This window comes from Colletes latitarsis, chromosome 2, assembly GCF_051014445.1.
Source record: "Colletes latitarsis isolate SP2378_abdomen chromosome 2, iyColLati1, whole genome shotgun sequence".
NCBI lineage: Eukaryota > Metazoa > Arthropoda > Insecta > Hymenoptera > Colletidae > Colletes > Colletes latitarsis.
This window is the reverse complement of record NC_135135.1, coordinates 21,783,515-21,803,315: the sequence shown is the minus strand read 5'-3', so window position 1 is coordinate 21,803,315 and position 19,801 is coordinate 21,783,515. Positions and strand designations below refer to the sequence as shown.

Here is a 19,801-nt window from a genome sequence, read left to right as displayed (position 1 = left end):
TAAAATCGTCCAATCCGTTCAAAAGTTATGACGTGTTAAAGATTCGCATGAAATTTCGGGCAGACATTTCTGGCCAGAAATTAGATTTTCGGTAAGGAATTTTTTTCTCGAAACTGAGTAGGATTTCGGGGGTATATCTATTCACCAAAAATGATTCTAATTGACCCCTGCAACTGAAAATAATTTTTTTAGAACGATTTGAAAAAATTTTTTTTTGTCGAAAAATTTAGGCACCTACTCGAATTTTTCTCTCGAAAGAGGATAGGATTTCAAGGATATGTGTATTCACCAACAATGATTATAATCGAGCCTCACAGCCAAAAATAATTTTTTCAGAATGATTTAAAATTTTTTAATTTAACTTTTTAATAATTTTTTAACGAAGCCTCAGTCAAGAAATTGATATTCTTGATTTTCGTCTTATTTTGGCCTCCAGAATCTGCCATTAAAATTTTTCCCAGGGGTGGCCGAACACCCTCTATATTTCGTGACTTTATGTCTTCGTTGCCTAACAGAACCAGTGCACCTGCGACTCAGGGAAACATCAGAGTTAAACTGTTATAAATTCATCTAAACGACATCGAGTAGTTGCTTATTAGACACTTATTTGCTTATAAAAGTTTGTCAAAATACAAAGACACCCATGTTGAAATCGATATATCGAATAATGGGGTTGCATTACAGTATCATCGTATTAATACGTAAACTTGAAAGTATGTTTCAGAGATCCCTATAAAAGGGAACATAGTCGCTCGAAGCGAGGAGGAGTGACTAAAATGCCGCGAAAATTACGAGACAGCGGACGCGAGGGACCCCGGAGATCCGCTTCGATATCTTTGATAGCCAAGTTCGCGGAGAGAGCGCGATCCGGCGCGGCGGCTATCACGACACGGAGAGTGCTTTGATATTTACCGCGTCCGAGGGTGTATCGCGGATTACGAAAATTGCCGGGAACGATAATCGAAGGGGGGCCCCGAAGATCCACGCGGCTCCGCTATTAATATTACGGCCCGTTTCGACGAACGTGCCTTAGGATGCCACGAAACGATCCAAGCTTATCTGCGACTCCCTCTCTACTTACGGCCCTCGCGAAGACTCACAGGCGCATCCTTAAGATTCAACGAGTACACGGCTTATCTCGGTCAGAAGAGAAGCTATGGCGGCTATAGGAGAAAATGAGATTCGTATAGCCACGGTTCGAGACGCGTCTATGCATAGTGGATGGGCGGCAGGACCTCGACTCTCAATGATTCTCCGAGATGCATGATAGGAGATTAACCCGTTGCACGAATCCTGTTACACTTCGCGATCGTTCCGCTTTGTTTTTAATCCCGATATCGCGGCCGGATACCGGCTGATTTATACGAGCAAAGGCCACGGGCCACGGCCTTTTCTGGTCCGGCGCCAAATTCCCACGTTTTTTGTTCCAACGTCGCGATACGAACTAATTTCGCCTTAATCTACGTTCGATTAAACCTGCGACTTTCACGCCTTGACAAACTAACGGCAGAATATATCGAATGCGCGCGAAACAAAAAGAGAAGGGAAAAAACGAACCCCCAACGGCAGGCAGTTAACGCTGCTCCACGAAGACATTACCCGGGGGAGAAACTGCGTGGCAACGACAATTTCGCGAGACTTCTAGGGCGACAATTAGCCGCGAAATCGTTCTCCCGCGAGCGGGCGATAACAATGGCGGGGCAGTTTTATTCGCGGGAAGCGTTTCCGCGACGCGATCGAGCCGTTCGTAGCCGGTGGCAATCGGGGGGAAAATAGAGCGTCGAGAAAACTGACGAAGCCCCTGGAACGCGTTCCGAGGGGGTGGGACAGGCTTATCGAGAGAACGAAGAGCGGGATCGCGTGCTACGTAGGCTCCGGTTTTCGACGGCTTCTGGCCTTGGCGATCGCAATTTTCAAATCAATTAAGAGGAACGTCGAACGAGCGTGGCGACCGTAGTAACGAGGTGCCAGGGATCCGATAGTGGCAGATCGTAGCGCGAGAAAAGGCGATCCCAGAACAGGGGCGAAGCCCTTACGTGGTCAGCCACGGTGGCCGGGACCGTGTACCATCGCGATAGTGATTTATATCTGTTCGACGGCTGCGCTCGCGGTGTCGGTAATGCACTCGGAAGCTCGCGATCGGACCGTTCCGCGCCCCCTTGCAACGCCGTCCACCTCTCTTGTCCCCCGCTCTAATTATAATTTATCGAACTCCTTATCTGGTACGATCCGACCTGGGAATCGTAATAAGCGACGGTAATGACTAATGACTCGCGGACCGCGAATAGAGCGTGATTTATTTCTCGAGTTCGCGCTACCGGTCGCGTTTCATTGTAAACTCGATCGTAACGGCAGAAATGGAACACCCATAGTCCGACCCGTGGAACCGGTGTAATATCCATCCAACGGTAATTAATTATCGCCGAGGTCGTGGCTGTCGATAAAAACTGCGCGCTCTTTGAATTCGCACCGGACTGTTTAATATGTCACGATCCTAGTGGACGCCGCGCGCCGACCAGATACCACGACGCACAGTGGACATAGAAATCGCGGGAAAAACATCCTAATTTTGATATTTCTTAACGCTTTTTTTAGGATTATTAATAAATAATAAGTAATAGTGTTAATATAACTAGTAGAGAAGTACTTGTTTCGATAATGCTTCCGCTCCTTCTGTAACAGGGATTTGATCTTTGGTTCTTAGCAATTGTATTTAAAGAACTTTAATTTCATAGCTATTCGAACTATCGATACCGATAATTGATACATATTTTCTTACTTAATTTGTATCCGTAACTGATTACGTTAAAAATCAAGTCCTTTAGCGATATCTGAACGAAATAGAAGTCGTAGAATATATGAAGTAGAAAAGGGAAATATAAAATATCCACCTGTCCGATGACACAATTATCGACATAACGTCGATAACTCAATTATTCAATTTCTATTAATGTCGTCGTTATCGACGTATTCAAAATTGAGATTCGATGTATTCCCCGTTCTTAATTCAACAAAACTAATGGAATTAATTGCAATCTAAATAATAAACAAAATTATACAAAGAGGAGATATCTATACAACGTTTAGAACAATCGAAGCTAATCGGGCACATACACTTGACACGAACTACTTATATTCGAGCAGCGTATAAGGTATGTCAGGCACCGCAGCTGGACATCATCAAACGCACATCACGCAGAGAGTACAGTTCGACGCCACCAATCGCACACCTGGGAGAACACGAGTAGGCATCTCCAGACACAGATCCAAAGGAGGACGCATACTCAAACATTATCGACAGACATAGTCAACGCAACACCGTCCGCGGAGACAAGCTGCACGACACGCTTGCAAAATTATTACATCGTAGTACACTTAAGTGCCCTCAAAACGCTCGTCTAACCCGATCTCGAACGAGCCTACAAACTTTCTATCGATCGTATTCAAAATATCGGTAACGATCCTGACGTTTTGTAAATAAATAAAAATCTGTCCCTGCGATGCAGCCAAAAGTATCGAACGAGAGACGCCTCGGGGTCGAAACAGCGATTCGGCGACGATTTGAATACGAAACCCCCGGGAAAGTTTGGATGCTCGCGTGAACTTTCACCGTACGCGGAGGAAAATTCGACGAGAGGCGGAGGCACGCGTCTAGAAGCAGCGGGTCGACAAAAAAAGCAGGCATCGTTTCGCGTAAGAAGGAACGGAAGGCGAAGCAGAGGTAAGCAAGGGAAGTTTGCTTGGTCGCGAGCGAGAAAATCATTAGGAAGGCGAGTCGAAAGAAAGGGCTTCGATGCAAGCTTCTTGCAGCCGACACCGAATCCTGTATCGCCTTACCCTTCGTCTCCTCTCTCCATTTAATTAAATTCCCGAGACGACGATGGCTCCCACCCCTTCCCCCTTTTTTACCTTTACTCCACACCACCCCTCCCTCCCTCACGGCCCTGTTTCTTTTGTTCTCATCTTTTCAGCGCAGCCGGAGATCTAGGCGTGAACCGCGCGTGAGTCGACTCACACACACACGCACACGACCACCGAGTCGCGGCAGCGTTGCTAATTGACGGATGAATTAATTAACGGGAATGATCGATCGTACACCAGCCCGCCCGCCTACCGACTGGGATTTATTTTCCATACGAACAACACGGACAGCTAACAGCGCGCTATGATCCGACAAACCTCGATCGTTCGAATTAGAAAATATAACTCGTCGATTGGGACCGCGACGATTCTCGACGATCGAGATTAGATTCGATTCCGACGTGCGACGAGCGATTGCAAACACGAGACACCGTAGTAACATTGGGGTCACGCGTTCCTAATGTCGTAGGAAATAATAAAATATGTGTATCGAGGGATCAATTTTTCGAGAAAAAATTCCGAGCAACTCGTAACCATTTATAGTTAAATCGGTTCGAGGCGGAGGGAAATTGAAGATCGCGAGAACGATGGAAGCGGACGGTATATCGAGTCCTATCTGCCTTCGGGGAACTTCCTGCTTCGCAGCCCTCTGCGTTTAAGGGTCGTTCGAGGGCGGACGAGGCGATGGTTCTCCAATCAATCGTACGATCGCGTGAGACACGTACCGAGTGGGAGTTTGGCACCGCATTAATTACCGGTCGCCAACAATGGCATACAATAATTAACAATTACGCAGTTTGATAATTATATACCTCCTGGCTGAGTTATCGGCCGTCCCGCGTGCAGACTCTGTGTTTCGTCTACACGGACACGGACACGGTCACGCGGTTCTACACGCTCGAATCGCACCACCTGCAGGCCCGGCTCGGCCGCATAGAAGGCAATAAATATATGCACGGGATCCGGCGGTGCAACGATCTAATTATGCCCGGGACAATGGCGGCGTATCGGCCGGCCGACCGAAAACCTGATAAAGCGGATAAAACCTCGCGTCGCTGGCTGCTGATGGTGGTGCAGGTTCGACGAATTTTAAAGCGTCTCGCGGTCCGGAACTGGCCACGCGATGATTTATCTCCCCGACCGCTCGTAGGAGTCTCTTCGGTTCGCGCGCGTTGAATCTGTCTTGATTTATAACGAAGCCGCGGCTCGCATCGATGCCTCGTAATGCCTTGTAATTACCGGACGGTCGCTTAAAAATTACGCTGTCCGAGATAAGGTCCTGCACGGGCGACGAAAGTTTCGTCCTACGGCACCGGTGATTAACGACTCGGCCACGACCAGCGTAATTCTTCTCGCGGGACCCGCGAATCGCCTGCGCGACAAACCCCGGCAAAACGACCGAGAAATTCGCGGTTAATTTATTCACGATACGACCACTCGCTGGTTTCACGAAAATCAGTAGTCTTCTCGTGCAATCTAGAGGGAAAATATAACTTACTTCGCCCATTTATTTACTTCTGTTGTATCTATTGTGATCGTAATTCTTTAAATTCCCGAGCAAATTCCAACAAATCTCGCATCGAATGGTCCTGAACAGACCCACGGTACATCTGCATGGAGATCTGTCCTAATTTATCATTGTTTGACGTGGTTTGACAGCCCCGTATGCGAGCACCCACGCTTTAAAGCGGAACGCAAAGTAACGAAACAGACAGTGGTATAAACAGGGGTGGTTTCGAGAGGCCAATTAGCTCGACGATTGCTATAATCTGCACCCTTCTCTCCCGTATCAAACGTGAAAGTAACGTTGCGTTTTTGTCGCGTCGTCGAGAGCACGGAGACGGTTTTTACACCAAAGCGTGTCGATATTAATTCAATTATCTGCTAACGAACTGGATCTTCATTTCCGTCGGCGCGCGACGCCTCGAAATTTGCTGATTTAACGTCGTCTATGACGTTCGCGTTCCACGTTTTTGCCCGCGCCGGAGACCAACGACGCCCGCAAAACCGACGGCGTGTGGCCCCTAATGCAAATTTATGATAACCACGATAGAAAGTGTCTCCCTCTCTCCCTGGTATATTTACTACACCGTCGTGAATAGGAAGCAGACGCTCCGTCGCGTAAATAGGCTCGCCCGGTGTAATACGTTCGCGCATACTCCCCGGCGGTGTACGAGACGTTACACGAAAGAATTTACAGCTGGACGAAAGCCAGCATGGCGAAGAAAAAGCAAGCGAAAAACAAAAAAAAAAAAGGAAAACGCTAAGTGGAAAATCGATCCGGCGTCGAAAGTGCACGCAACCTCCTCCTACGAGGATCCTCTTTTCGTGATACGATCTCGATTCTACGGAAAAGTTGAAACAAACATAGCGTTGAATTTAACACAGCATCTCTTAACAGTTCGAGTAGTCTCAAAAGCTGAGATTCGAGCAAGTTGCAGTGGAGGCGAAAGAATTTGGCCGTTCAAGGCCGCGATTCCCCACTCCTGACGAGGATTCGTGCCCGTTCCCAGCGAGCTCGAGTGTCGTCCTCGATGGCTCCGTTTCGCGGAGCACAAGAAAGAAACTGGAACCGTTAAGTCGGCGGACACGGTGGAATATTACGCAACGATGCATACCTGAATTAAGCATGCAATCGTCAGCGAAATCTATACCCGCAGCGGGTCCTTCCTTTCGCGCTGCATGTTTTATTTATCGAATGCATCGGTGGTCGATGCAATGTGCTGCGCGCCGCGTCACGACGAAGATTGAGAAAGGTGGTACGTACACGACGTGATTTATGGGTGCAACACCTGACGGCATTTTGTTCGCTTTTGCATCGACGTTGTTACGTTGGCAGCCAGTTCCGCCCTTTTTTGCCCCCCCCCCCTCCTCGCGTCCCATTAGTAATGCCTCGGTCATTACCGAGCCTCAGTCGATTTCCCGTGGCTAATAAATCCCGATGAAATTTCCATCCATCCCTCCCCTGCGTTTTCCCCACTCCGAGATCTCGCATCTTCGTAAAGGGCGCGGCGGAATTCGTGCTCCGATCGAAAATGCGATTTTTCGTTGAAAAGTAAAGGAAGAATTTGACAGAAAGCTTCCACGATTTTTATCTTCAACCACTTACGATTTCGTAGCACATTCGTCCGATTTTGAAGGAATTAAGCGGACGTTTCGAACCAACAATAAGAGAAAAATCTCTGCTCCAGTATTTTTAACGAATATGCTAAAAAAAAAAAGTGCATTCGCCCTTTCTCTTCGGGGCTAGAAAAGCACAAACGAGTTTCGTTCGAAAGTCGACGTCTCGAATCGAGATTGAACCACGGGTCGAGAAACGGAGAAAAATTACGCGAAATACCAATCCGCTCCGCAATTTAAATCGCGTAATTACTGTTTCCGCAAACGTCGCTTTTGATCCCGTCCCTCCGACACCGTTATCAAACTCCACGTAAAGAACCAAAAGCACGGAGAGAGTCGGCATCAAATATTTAACGCGACCGGAATCCTCTGCACTCGATCAATATTATTCTTAGCCACCTATTCTCCGCCGTGAGTACTTCCTCGCGATATTTTAGCTTCTTGCCGTGCTTGGAAAAGGATAATCCCGGGCGGTGAAATTTTTCGAAAATACAGACTGTTTACTTTGAGCAATAATAACCGGTAACCACCGCTTTTCCGCGATTACACGCTTGATAGTTAAAGGCCGCGTTGGGCAAATGAAATATTCCAAGAATACTGCGATTCTTGCTCGCGGTTAAAGATCGCGAGTCTCGATTATAAATTCTAATCGAAATTTCATGCGCGACGGAAAGAAACTTCGATTACGATTCCACCGTGTTTATCTTTTGCACGAACGAAACAACGAGCCGAACAACAAAATAAAAAAAAATGTAACGATTCCGCGGGGAAAATCCTACAATGGAACCGCGCCCGATCCGCCCCCGATATCGCGCAGTTAAAATAATTCACGATTCGGCTCAAATAATCCCTATTCCGCGTGGTCACGGGCGAAACACACTTCGTCGAGCGGGATAAACGCTTTGTATCGACGCGTTTCAATTTAACATCGGATTAAACTCGAGAGTTGTTTTTCATACGTTCGCTCGACGATCTCTCCATTGTTCGCCGGAGCCGGAACCAACTATTGCATCCGGTAATTTCTGTCGCCGCTACTTTCAATTATTAAACTGGAACGTATCAAGCCTGTGTTATCCATATTTTACAAAATAAATAATCGATATGTACGGTCCAACGTCGCTTTACAAATCCGAAACGCGACTGCGACACGCCGCGGCGAAACGACGAATAAAATAAATTTAACGTTTGTACAAGGATCACCGTTTTTTAAACGAATTGTATCGTATCGATCCCGCCGAGAAGACGGTTTTTTCGCGCGTTGCAGTCGCTCGACGCTCGAAACGCTCAATGGACCCGGAAATTGATTTTATTCGTCTCGGTTCCGCGCCGAACGCGCGCACGAACCGTCAAACAGCCTCGCGTTCGCCGTTCGATCAACAAAATATCAATTTTCATAATAAATGTGTCCATAAATTTGTCCCGAATAAATAACGAAATAAACGTACACGATGCTTAGCCGTAATTTAGAGAGACCGCGCGAAATGATTTATCGCTCGGCGAGTAAGTAAATTCGAAACGGCCTGTTGAGCAACGAAAACGAATCGCGTTTCTCTCGTCGGTCTTGCTTGACCAATTTGCCGACGATATCTCACGTCCATCCTGCGCACTCTATCTACTCATCGTACTTTATGAAATTACGTATAATACTTTTCGCATTCTCCGCGCGTCAGAATTTACCTTTCTTTGCACGACGAAAGTACTCTTTTTTTTTCTAAAGGAGAGAATCTTCAGTATCAACCGTCTTGGAACAGTCTAATAAAACATATTAAAAATAGTCAAACTTTACATGAGTGTAATTCCGAAACCGCTAGCGTTTTTTCCATAATCGAGCCACTGTTAGCGGCGGCAAACCTTCCTCTTTAAAATGGTTTTTGGTTTTTGTCGATCCGACTTTCCGTTTTCGAGATATCGTAATTTATGTAAAAGGTAATTTTTTTAATTTGGACTATCTCTGTCTCCGTCTGACGCGTCACGTCGGGCCTCTCTCTCGCGTGTGAGTCGAGACAGTCACGTGACGCGGAGGCGTAGTATTTTCAAGAATTTACTACGCACTGTTTACTACTGTCGCGCCCGCGAGTTCATTCACCTCCCGTCAATGAACGTAAACATACGCTTCGGACCCTCGTATCTCCGAAACTGGCCATCGCATCGACTTGAAACTAAAATCGTTATATCTCCGGAACTAATTACGCTATCGACTTGTTCGAACGCTCATTTTAAAGGGCATTTCATCCTCTATCCAATGAATATATCAACTATTATTATTTATGCTGTCTTCTATGTTTATTTTGAGATCTAACTTCAACGTAAGTAGAACCAAGACCAATCTTGAAATTATCTCGAATGGAAAGCGTTAAAGGAAGGTTGTCCTTTATTTTCGACCTATCTTTAAACGCGGAGAAAAATAGTTGTTGCAATTACTATAGCACAGAAATTAGTGGCGAACCCTCGCGAAACGCTCGAAGCAGCTCGGATATCAATCTCGAGACCTATCCCACCTTTATCCGGCAACGAAGAATTCCCTAACGCTCGAGAGCGAAACCCTATTTCTCTTTCACTGATCACGAGGCACCAAAGCGTACGCTCCTTTCAATTACAAGACAAATGACTCTTTTGTGCTTTCACCTATATTCCAGTGTGCCGGTTAGAAGGATGCGTTCAGGCGCCTCTAACAAACGGACACCTCGCGATCGTAATAAATCAACGTGCAACCTAATTAACCGACGGCCCGGCCCATAGTGGAGGGTTCATTACCGCCGAGTACACTAATTACGTGAATCCACGACTGACGCGAGCTGAACCTAAGTATACCCGACCGTTTCACAGGCCGCGATTTCGCATTATATCGTCTTTGACTGCTGATCGTGCCATCAAATCCTTCCAATTAGACCGCTCGTACCACGCTACCAGATTACTAGATATGTGGGTGGATTGATACGAGAAGAGCCTGTTCTTGTGCCCGATTATCTTTTGAAAAGGGTTACCTTTGCGAACGCGAATTACTATTTCTATTCGACCGTCGATGTGTCGATCAAATTTATAGAAAAACATAGATATGCGAAAGGATTAATTCGAAGCGCGGAGCTCGCGATCGAAGTTGAATAATTAAAACGACAACGTCGAGGCTGGAGAAGTTTGAGGGAGTCGAATCAGTTTCGCGACACGAAACGCGACAGATATTTCAATGTCGGGTCAGAGACGCGCGAGGAATATTCAATGCGCTTCGCGCTGTAAAATTGCACCCGCTTTATCAAAGTTTTTTGCAGAAAGCCGCGACGCTAGTTCCATTTACACGCTGTCTGCCGTTCGTTTATCGCGAGTGCCAATGCATGAACGCAATTTCGTCCGCGTAACTCGCTGATGCCGAGCGACGCGATACGGAGACAACGAATGGAAGAAGTTATATGAAGAAAGTTAAGCGAACGAGAAGCGAGAGCGTTATCTCGCCCCGGAACGGTTGCATTCGATTCCGGGGACGAGCAATAAACAAACACGACTGGCAAACAGGAAACCGGGTGAACGCGAAACGATTCGCCGAGCGAAACATCGAAAATGCCGGACATCGATTAATATGATAAAACCGGGGCCCCCGTCCCCGATATACGCCAACGTTAATTGTTCGGTTCGAGAGAGCGGGATGTGATTACGTTGATTATAAAACACGGTGTAATTTCGTCCCCGTAATTACGCGGTCTTTATATTCTGATCTGGGACCAACAAAGCATCACGACGGAATTTACTCGTAATTGCGTATTCTGTGCCCGGTAATCGACCGTTTTCATTTTCTTTCCAATCGAACGACAAATTAGTAGAAACCTATAATACGATCGAATTGTACGAACGCATGGATCCCATATTTATTATCGACTTTGCAGTCTCAACAGTGTTTTACGCGCGATCAAAATTGCGATCGTTCGTACCGCAATTTATAATGGGTGTGCCCGACGTACAATTTCGTATATTTTTAGCTCCGTTCACCGACGGAAACTTTGTATGAAATTATTGGAAAAGGAAGATCAGGGGTAAAACAATTTTGTTTTAACTTCGTGAAGGACCTCGAAGTAGCGGAATTTCAACGATCGGTTTGAAAATGGTGGTGCTTGAGAAAGCATCGCCCCGGAAAAATCGCTCGGATCTATGGAAAGAAAGTTTCGAGTGTGAGGTGAGGAATCTTTGACGCGGAGGAAAGCATTTAATTAACGTCGCTGCAAAGAGAAGAACTGCTCGATCTTATAAAGAAACACGGCACGAGAGGAATCGCAATAGGTAGCATCGCTTTTCCGCGAAGCTCGAATTCTACGCGGGAGATAAGCGAACCGTGATATATCCGGATGATTTGATAGTTAAGAAACTTTTTAGTCGGGAACTTAAAACTTCCACGAGCAGGCCGGAGTACAAGCAGTTACTCCGTACAGTTAAAGAGACCTTCCGTTTTTGACTGACTGGCTGAAAAGAAAAGTTTATCTGATCGTGATTAAAGAAGAGAAAAGTTATCTCCGTAATCCACGCACCGGGCGGATATCTCGCGAAGCACCAGAACAAAATTGGAGTGGCTGTAATAAGATTATAAATTAAACTCGATCCACGGTCTTGTCCCGTCGGAATTCGTTAGACTTTTACGAAAATAACACCGACCAAATATCACCGTTGGTGTTAAATATCGATAATTAGAATTTACTTTCTATAATGAAATAAAAAAAATGGATTCGATTGATTATTACTACGTGTTACACGTTTCGCTTCGGTTCCTTCTCCAAAATAACATTAAATTCGCATTTCAAAGCACCGCAGCGAATCGCGTGACCGATTTGTCACACTCAGGCTGGACATAATGTAAAACAATTTCACATCGCACGTTGTCGCGCGATGCAATAAGTCAATTGTTTCGCACCGTTTACACAAAATGCTGTGCTGTGCTGCGCTGCGTCACCCCACAGACGAGGTGACGAGGTGAGGTATGGCATAAACATTGCATGCAATGCTTTTTTCCGTCGCACACATACGCTTTCGAAGTTCTAAGGCTACACCTATTTGTTTAAAAAAAAAACCACTGGTTTCGTTTTCCACGAATTGATTCCTGTAAATATTCTTCCTAAGAGAAGATGTTCGACTACCTTACGACACGTTTTATACATTTTGACATAAAGTATGAAACGTGTACGTCGTAAACCATTCGCATTCCGATGATCTTAGTTTAATGCGATCGTTTACGTTGGAAACTTGCGGGGAACGAGGCCTGAGCGTTTTAATGATACAAAACCCGAAGTTGAACTTTGCGGTACACGCTGTGTATTCGTTCTGCGCGTCAGAGAAGATTACCGCAGATGCTGGCTGCTACGTCCAACTACATAGTTCTCTGATACGTTAACTCTCTTCGCGATGATGACATAAGCGCGGAGCACTAGTCTGTCTTAAACTGCTGCGTCAAAATAGACGATGCAATAGCTCGAGGTGTCGAGTTCCATAACTTGTTACGCTCGGAGACAGGAAACGAATGAATCGTTTCGCGAGCGAATGCATCGCGCAACGCTGACGAATCCGATTACGAATCGTCGCGATGGCTAGAATTAAGCTCCGAACTCCGAAACGGTTTATTCCGATGATGGATCAATTTTAATGCCGACGATCATTACAATCCCTCACAACTTTCCACTTTACTTAATGTATCTACGCGTTCCGTTTCATATTTCATATATCAGAATCGTTCCAAGTATCCGTAAGCTTTATCGAATTCTTTTGTAACGTGTAATACCCAAATTTTTTACCACTAGATTAAAAAGAAAACGCGTTAAAATAAGATTATTAAATTCCTACAAATTCGAAAATAGATTTCAAGCAAATCGAGGAATATCGAATTTCGTTAACGAAAGGGAGCCGTGTCCCGAAGTCGACATGCACAACGGTCGCTAGGGGCAAATGTACTTTTACATTCATAATTTAGGCGGGCTTGAATGGCCTCGATTAATGCCCGGCATTAAATCAATTGCGCTAACGCGCGCCGTTGCATAAATACGGGAGGCTCGTTAAAAACAAAAATTAATGCCCTCCGGTAGCGTGGCGCTCGGTCGCGAAATTCGCGCGTTTCGGCCTGATCGTTAAGTACGCACCGTAACGAAATTATCGGTGCCCGGTCGAAATCGGAATTAACATCAAACGTGGGCCGATAGTATCGATCCGGGCGTTGCAAAAATTGCCAAACAGTTTGCGGCTGCGAACAATCGAACGTTGCGAGACCGAACGAACGCCCGAACGACGTTGCTCGATTTCGCGCACGATCTTCTCGTTCTCCCCTAAAAGTAATGTATTTCAAAATGTCTCGCCCTTTGGAAAGTACATTGCAGTTACTACCTTTTTCCGTTATTGTACAAGTAATTAAATCTAATAACATTTTTCACTTTTTATGACAACCGATTAATAGACTACTCGGGAGCAGCGCGGGATAAGAACAGATAATGCATAAATCTCGGTAGCGAGTGCGTTTGATTGGATTCACAAACGGAAACGCGTAAATTTGGAAAAGGGGTAACCAATTACGCGAACGATTCGTTCCATTGCGCGAAAAAGCCTCTGCAACAAAATAATCGAGCTAGGTAACGAGAAACGTCAATTTAACCGCTCGTGTCCGATCGGTCAATTGAACCGTTCCTATTCCGAGCGCGCGGAACAGCTTGAAAACGGTCTACACGCTGCTCGCGTAAATTGTCACCCTCGATGCGTGTTCCTTTTCCATGCGAATCTGTTAGCGAGAACATGAAAAAATGCTCGCGACAATTACATCGCGATAGAGACCCGTCCATTTACTCTGCGAGTTCCGGAGGGGGAGGAAAAAAATGTCATTTTTAACGCGTCGCCGATCTCCACGTTCTCTCTACCGATTTTTACAAACGAAATTCCAGTATACCGTTCGATTATATTTTATACAAAATTAAGTAAGCGATAAAAGACTCACCGGACAGCTTGGACCTCTGCAACAGCCATGTCTGCAGCGCCAGACGCTCCCTATGGCGACAGAAGAACTCGGGTCTGATACCGTGCCTCTTGAGGAACTCGTCGCACTTTCTGAACGCGGCCAGAGCCTTGGCGGCCTCGACCTCGTCGATGTCCGCGAGAACGTTCGGGCAGGAGCTGCGTCTCGAGGACGAGGAGCGTTCCTCGTACGTCTCGTCTGGCAGAAGCATACCCATCCCCGCGGGATAGGGTCTCCCCGAGGGCTCCACGATCCCCTCGTCTTCCTTTCGACAGCTGTCGTCGGAGTTCTCGCCGGTCTCGCAACTTCTAGCTCGCGGCACTCGTCCAAAGCACATATTAATCCCGGGCCCTTTGGCTCAGAAAAGCGTCTCTAATCGGCCGGGAAACGAGTCTCGAGCCGCCCCGCGAGCAAACTCTCACCCTTCTCGCTTTTCTTCCTACGCTAGTCGCGCGGACGAACAGTTAATATTCCGCGTCGCGGGCGACAGGCCGCTTCGCGAGTTTCACGCCCTCGACTCGAGGGACTCCGCGGTCTTAATGAGACTTCATCGCGATTAATAGGATCCCGTCGAGGAACCAGTCGCTCGAACCGCCCGGCTCTTACGCCACGCTAGAACATCTCCGCTTCGGGATCGTTTCTTCGCACTCCCGCGACCGTTAATTGAATCGAATCCCTACCGATCGGTGTCTCGCCCGCGAGACCATCTTCGACAACGGCTCCAAAGACGAGGCTTCGAGGACCGATTCCAGGTTACGTGGCTCGAATCCGAAAGCTCCGTTCGTCCTTGCGATTTCGTCTGATCCAGCCGTGGCCTTCGATGCCCGGCGATCCCGCCGCAAAACCACCGGTTTTCCTTGGTTTTCACCCGATTCGATGCTCCACGCGTCGATTTCGACCGTGAATCGATGGCGGCTGCGACCAGGACCGACTTTCCAACGGCGGTCCCTCGGCGTCGGAACGTCGTTTACGCTTCCACGCCATCCTTTCTTCGGGACGCGACCACCGCCTCTCCCTGGACCCTGAAACAAACTTCTGGTTACACAACGTAAGATGCAGAATCGCGGGAGAACGAGACGGGTACCGATCGAAGAAGAGAGAAGAATTGTACAGCGAATCACGCGTTAAAAGTAGCATCGATAAAGGCAGATAATTATTATTCTCCTTGTAGAAGACTCGGAAGAATGCACTTAACAAAGACCGTGTACAGCCGTTAAATTCATGCCAACTCAATGAGGGATGAAACGCGGGGTGGATGTAATTTTTCTATGTCATAAAAAGGAAACTTCTTTTACGGTAGAACGGTAAAGAAACACGGTTATGGTTAATAATAGGAAGCCTTGGAATTCTCCGCGCGGAAATTGATACATTTTCCCGTTTACGAGACATCGAATAAAACAACAACACTCCGAGAGTTATGGGGGATATTCATGGATTATGGTAGACAGCGGCACGATTTAATAGCGCATTTCCATTTTAGAGGGCTGGCCAACAATAAACGTATTAACGGTTCTGTTACCACCACTACGATTAACAATACATATTTTCGCTCAACAGCTGTATTTTATCTCACACTGTATCCTGCCCGGAGCCATAACACCTTTATCTTCATTCGCGGAGCACGCTCAAGTACTCCTCTAATTTTTGAGCATGCACTCCGAAAGGTATCTGCACGACTTTCAGGCAACGAGTCCAAAGGACTCGTTCCATGATTTCCGAGAAATGACTAGCGCGACGGACGGTATCGGCAGAATATAAGACGAGTCTAGAGCATTAATTAACCAAAACACGCCGTCGATTTGGTCGGGAAAGAGTCGCGACAAGTCGCCGGTAGCGCTGACGATCATTCGACACGCGAACACGTCGGGGTTCCAATTAATCGTGCTTAATCGTCGATAAACATTGTCGTCGACAAGATCCTCTTCGATATTTTAAGCATCGCACACATCGCGACGAAATACATTCTCACTTCGACTCAAAATATTAAAATATTCCGTCGTAGAATGGCGTAAGGCAAAAATAGTCCCTGAAACGAATCAATTTCTTATCTCACGTGCCTATTTATATATTTTGATTGACATTTAACCTTTGCTAGATCATATTAAGTGCCTTCACCCTGAATCTATCCCCTTTCTTCGAGGTTTCCGAGACTCGAGATGCAACAGACGTCGCATGTAACGCAGAATCGGACGGAACCTGAACAACGTCGTGGAATCGCGTCTAACGAAGGCAATGACGCAGACGTCGTCTCGTTATCGCGACGATGCATTCGTAGAAAACTCGGAACGAGCATCGTAACGCGTTCGCGATCGCTGTGAACGACGCTTAATGGGATGCATAAAGAGCGACGAAGCAGAGGGAAGAACGGTGACTCGACACGTGCCACCCACAGTGAATTACAGTATTCGCGATCAAGGATCCGCCGGCGACACGATCACCGGGGCCCCGGTAGTTGTATACACGAACCAAGATCGGAATTCTCGATCGGCCGGCTATCGTCGACACCGGGAAACCGTCCGTCCTGCCGAATCGATGCTTTCCTTTGCCTATCTTTCGCGAAATCTCCCCGACCAGTCGACCGAATCGTCGTGTTTCGCCGAGCAAACTGGGTGGCAATAGTCGAGCGACTCGGATAGCCGAGCTTTCAGCCTCGTTCCGACGAGATAGAAGCCGTTTCTCGGTTAAAAAGAATCCCCCCCTCGACCTAACTACGTTTTACGTAAACAGAGCTCATAAAGCAACGAGAAATTTATGCACGGCGTGAAAAGCTCGCGGTTATCGCCCGGGAGTCGGTGCTGTTATCTCTTGGGGGAAAAATGTTGCGGTTAGGTGGATTGCAAGCTTTTAAGGAGTGGATGAAACGAGCTCCAATTTGACGAGGTATTCCGGTCTACAAGGCCAATTTTTAAGCCCTTTTCGAGAGCTTTTCGCTGGAAAAAACCGTTAGATAAGAAACCTATCTCAGACACGAGACCTTAAACTTTCGATGAAAAATCGTTTGTACGATGCGGGATTAAAACACGCATCTAGAGGTATCTCTGACTCTTGATAATTATGGCACACGACTAATCGTCCATCATATCCGTTCTGATCGTTATGCGAATCCGTGCCTTCGCTTTCGAAACGCAGCACTCGAGGCGACAGCGCGGGAACCTCGCCTGCGTTTGATAAATTTATGTCCGATGAGCTTAAAGCGCATTAGCGCGCAATATATTTAGCTTTCTTGCCTTCCCGGACTCATTGCTTACCGCCCAACGTCTCTTCCTCGACCACGATCTCTATCTTCGCTTCGTTGCGACGCGCGACAGATATTTCTGACCTACGGTCGAATCGAAATTCCGGATCTTTATCCACCGACCCTGTTTCCAGTGACGTCGATACACAGGTGAAATTCCCAGTGAATAGAACTTGTCAGACGTCGATGATCCTCGACTCGTACGACGACTTTCGATATTCTGATTCCCGACCGAACGAACGTGAATCGACCATGTCCAAATGCAGTTAAAGTGCATTTGGATAGACTAGTCTCTCTCGATATGAATCCGAGCTGCTTTTAATTCCATTCGATTCGAAATGCTCGATAGCTATCGCCCGCTCTACAGTTTGAATCGAACACCGCCAATCTGAATGTAAAAATGATGGTCTCCGGGCTGAAAAGCGCGTTCGGCTCGATGCCAGAACGCGAGCCTTTTAAATCCAAATTATTTGTGGTCCCGATCGATTCGAAAATGTTCGCTTTAAACGAGTGTTCACTCGAAACCGACATACTTTATTTATTTAATGAACAACGATGGACGCCGGTCCCTTCGTAACGATCGCGATTTCTCGCATCGATCATCGACTCCGTTCCGCCGCGTCTTCGCGGATGGAAGGAAAGGGATGATTCAGAGGTTAATGTCGTCTCAAGGACGCTCGGGACGATCCTTCGATCCTCGTAAATCGATACTCCCGCGGCAGTAAAGAGCGAGGCAACGAGAGACACGCCAGCCATGCGAAAGTTCGTTTAACCGTTCCCTCGGACCGATGAGAAAGATTTACCTTAGAACGTAGGCCGCTCGCGATAATTTTATTTCGTCGGCCGTGTAAGCCGTTCGGCATATCCCTCGCGTGCGTGTAAGCCGCGTGTGTATCGCAACGGGCGAGCATATAATATGCAACGCGGACACGTGCATCCTCCTCGTCCGAGCTACGCGCCAAGCACACCCTCTTATATGCGAATCGCAACAGATACCGAGCCCAGGACGATCGCAAGGCTAAGGGAAGAAGAAGGAACTAGCATGGAAAAACGAAAACAGTCGTTGCAAGGACGAATTTGGAAAAACCGAACGCTTCAAACCCCTTTGTCAGCCTTTTTAATCGCATGGTACAGGACAGCTCTTTCTTATTATGGTTGTGTTTATTATAAATCAAAAACGAATTTTTAAAAAAAATCAACAGTTGGTAGGTGCTGAAATTTTTCGACAAAAATAAAAAATTTCAAATCGTTCTGGAAAAATTATTTTTGGTTGCGGGGGTCTATTACAATCATTTTTGGTCATTACACATACCCTCGAAATCCTACCCAGTTACGAGGAAAAAATTCCTTACTGAAAATCTAATGTGAGGTCAGAAATGCTTCCCTGAAATTTCATGCGAATCTTTAAAACATCATAACTTCTGAATGGATTGGACGATTTTAATGTTTAGAAAAGCAAACTACGCGTATTTTAATGTAGAATATGTAGAAATTCAAAAAATATTCGAAAAGTTGTTCGTTGACCCCGCAAAATGAGAAAAACCCCATAACAATGGTCCAATTTTCAAACAACCATAAGGGCTTCTATAATAGTGAATATATTTCAATGAAACTTTTTTCTGAAGTAGAGCCGATAGGTACCTACAAAAAAGTGTTAAACAACTTTTCCGTAGGACGTCAAGCGAAATTATTAAAAATCAAAAACGAATTTTTAAGGAAAATCGACAGGGGGTAGGTGCCTAAATTTTTCGGCGAAAAAAAAAATTTTCGAATCGTTCTAAAAAAATTATTTTCAGTTGCGGGGGTCAAATACAATCATTTTCGGTGAATAGACATACTCCCGAAATCTTGCGCATTTTCGAGAAAAAAATTCAGTACGTGTGGAACTTTAAACGTTAATAACTTTTTAACGAAGCCTCCATCAACAAATTGGTATTCTTGATTTTCGTCTTATTTTGGCCTCCAGAACCTTGAAACCTTGTCCTAGGAATCGTAGGGCATTAAATTTAGCGGTGTGTGAAATATGACAAAGAACAATCGAACGATGTACTCATCAAAGGCAAAGTGTAAAAATGCGAAAGGTGGAAACGTAGAAATTAAAAGCTCGGGGGAAAAAACAGAGACAATGGCCAGAACTTGCCAAGGATGACTGGATAAAACGAAAAGTAGAAATCCTGATGGAGGAGGGAAGGTAGAACTTAACAGCGTGTATTTAAGAACGTACGCGTTACTCGGCTTTTAGCCGACGCGCTCGTTCAAGAATAACGCATACGTTCTGCGTACGGGCGAGGGCGAGTCTGTGATTAGGGGCCCGGTTGGGCCCTCGGGGCCTTATAACCGCCCACTACAACAGGGAGAAGAGAAGAGCGGAGAGTACCAACGGCTTTCAGACTTCCTCGCGAGACCGCGTGGGAACGTATCGGCTCGTCTATCATCTTAACCTCCCTCGAACTCCGCGCTGCGTATTTCTCTGGGTTAGAGGAATGCGGCGCCACCCTCCCCTCTCCTACACGCGAGCACACGGAATGATTATAAAGTACTTATCGCGCTGGGATCGTGTTACGGAGGCCGTTCGATCGGATTCACCCCGTCGCCTTGTCGTCGACGCGGTTTTATCC

General features: G+C 46.4%; 1 protein-coding gene across 1 annotated transcript in view; it reads right to left on the bottom strand.

Moving 5' to 3' along the window:
• Positions 1-19,801, bottom strand: part of Dachs (unconventional myosin-IXb-like dachs) — a 94,037-nt gene that overhangs the window by 41,539 nt on the left and 32,697 nt on the right. Inside the window, exon 4 of the mRNA XM_076784164.1 lies at positions 13,931-14,970. Within this exon, the coding sequence (XP_076640279.1) occupies positions 13,931-14,285 (355 nt within the window). The 5' untranslated portion in view covers positions 14,286-14,970. The remainder of the gene's footprint in view (positions 1-13,930; positions 14,971-19,801) is intronic.